Raw genomic sequence first — 2,442 nt, forward strand, 5'->3', positions numbered from 1 at the left:
ATGCCGAGTTGTTTTATATGTGGCAGATCAAAAAACCCTAAGAGCAAGTCTCATGATATTTCCTTTCACAAGTAAGACAAGATTTAAATATTAAATACATTTTAAATTTTAAGTATTATTTTTTTGATATTTTTCCAGATTTCCTCTATCTAATCCTGAGTTGATGGAGAAATGGAATGATTTTTTAGTGGCAAACAATCTTAGTTCAAATAGTTTGACTAAAAATAGTATAATTTGTTCTTGCCATTTTGATTCTTCAAATTTTATTAGCTATAAATCCAGAAGATTACTAAATCATAATGCAGTTCCATGTCTAATTATATCTAGAGTTAAAAATGTAACTATTTAATAATTTTTTTATAACTAACTATAAGTTTTTTGATATAGTTAACTATAACTCTCAATTTTAGGCAAAAATAGATTACCCAGAAATGATAAAACCTTGCTTCTCTGCTGATTTAAGTTGCTCTTCATCATCCGTTAAGGTACTTAATTAATAATGATATTGGAAATAAATTAAACAATTGACACATATTTATTATGATATTTATATATTTATTTTTAATATAAGGTATTGACCAGTGATATTTCATTAGAAGGTATAGAAAAGCTGAACGACACTCTCGATACTTGTACTTCTGTATCTCTGAAATCTTATACACCTTCAGCTGAAGTACCTAGTTTGAAAACAAAACGCTTAAAGTTATGTAATTATGTATTTTTTTTTTTTTTAGTTGTTAAGAAGTCATGTTGAGTATGACAAGGTAGAAAAAAAAAGTCCTATGTTAACTCCTTTAAAATCTGATGAATTTAATATAAACCATCCAGCAGTTAAGGTATCAATTAAAAATTATACTATTTTCTTTATATATAGATTAGTATGATTAGGTAACTAAAAAAAGTATATATTTTTATTCAGAAAAAGTACAAAGCAAACTATCAAGCATTAAGTGTTCGTGCTGACTCTGATACACCAAATCGTATTTTCCTAAAAAATGGTATCCAAAAATTATCATATGAACTTGCTGCTAAAAATAAAAAATTGAAAGTTCTTCAACAACGAGTCAGACGGCAGGAAAAAATAATTTTATCTATGTCTGCCATCATTGATAAGCTGAAAAACCAAAATTTACTAAATGATGATGCTTCTGAAATTTTGCTAGATAATTTTGGTAAGCATAAACATCTCATAACCAATTGGGCTAAAAAAAATTTGGGACAAAAAGTACCTAAAAAGTATAGTCCAGAAGTTCGTCAATTTGCTCTTTCGTTACATTTCTTTTCGGCTAAGGCTTATACTTATGTAAGAAAACAGTTCAATACTATATTACCACACCCTAGAACTTTAAGTAAGTGGTACTCCCATGTTAATGCTGATCCAGGATTTACAGAAGAAGCATTAAAATCACTATCCTTAAAAGTTAAAAATTCAACAATTCCTATTTATTGTTCACTTATAATGGATGAAATGGCTATTCGGCAAAATATTGAATTTGACAGTTCCGATGGAAAATATTATGGCCGTGTTGATTTGGGTAATGGATTAGATGGCGACAGCTTGGAAATGGCTAAAGAAGCATTTGTATTTTTAGTTGTTGCTATTAATGAACATTGGAAGTTACCTATTGCTTATTTCTTAACGGCTAGCTTAAATAGTTCACAAAAATCAGAACTTATTACTCATGCACTATCTCTACTACATGAAACTGGAGTAAAGATAGTGAGTTTGACATTTGATGGCTGCTCTACCAATGTAACTGCAACTAAGCTTTTAGGATGCAATTTAAATTCAGAAAACTTAGTAACTACATTTATGTATAATAATAAGGACATTAAAATGCCCATAGAAATTATATTAGATGCTGCACATATGCTCAAGTTAGTTAGGAATGCTTTTGGGGAAAAAAAACAATTTTTAGATTTTGAAAATAAAATAGTTGATTTTGATTACATAGAAAAGCTTTTTATTTTACAAGAAAAAGAAGGTTGTCATTTAGGAAATAAAATAAGAAAACAACATATATTTTTTTTCAAACAAAAAATGAAAGTTAAATTAGCAGCTCAGCTTTTAAGCCAGTCTGTTGCTGATGCACTTAAATTTTGTAAAAATAATCTTAAATTAAAAACATTCTTAAATTCTGATGCTACAATAAGATTTATAGAACTATTTAACACAGCGTTTGATATTTGTAATTCTAGGTCTTCTAATGCGATAGGAAATAAAAAGGCTCTTAGTAAGGACAATTTTAATTATGTTAAAGATTTTACTAACAAATTTATTAATTATGTTAAAGACTTAAAAGTAAAAGACAATGTTAATGATAATACGTTTATTCCTGTTCTACAGTCAAAGAGAAAGACAGGGTTTATAGGCTTTATCATAACTTTGAATTCTATATTAAATTTGTATAACCGGTACATAGATAATTTAAAGTTCATTCG

The 2,442-nt window shown here is 27.6% G+C and overlaps 1 protein-coding gene across 1 annotated transcript; it reads left to right on the plus strand.

The window, feature by feature from the left end:
• LOC149059156 (THAP domain-containing protein 1-like) lies at nucleotides 1-349 on the plus strand. Its single transcript, XM_089215801.1, has 2 exons — nucleotides 1-71; nucleotides 139-349. Exons 1-2 carry the CDS (start codon nucleotides 1-3, stop codon nucleotides 347-349), a joined length of 282 nt encoding a protein of 93 aa, XP_089071927.1.
• The last annotated feature ends 2,093 nt before the right edge of the window (nucleotides 350-2,442 follow it).

The sequence above is a fragment of the Diuraphis noxia genome, unplaced genomic scaffold (assembly GCF_037042655.1).
Source record: "Diuraphis noxia isolate RWA-SAM2 unplaced genomic scaffold, SU_Dnox_SAM2 contig0001, whole genome shotgun sequence".
NCBI lineage: Eukaryota > Metazoa > Arthropoda > Insecta > Hemiptera > Aphididae > Diuraphis > Diuraphis noxia.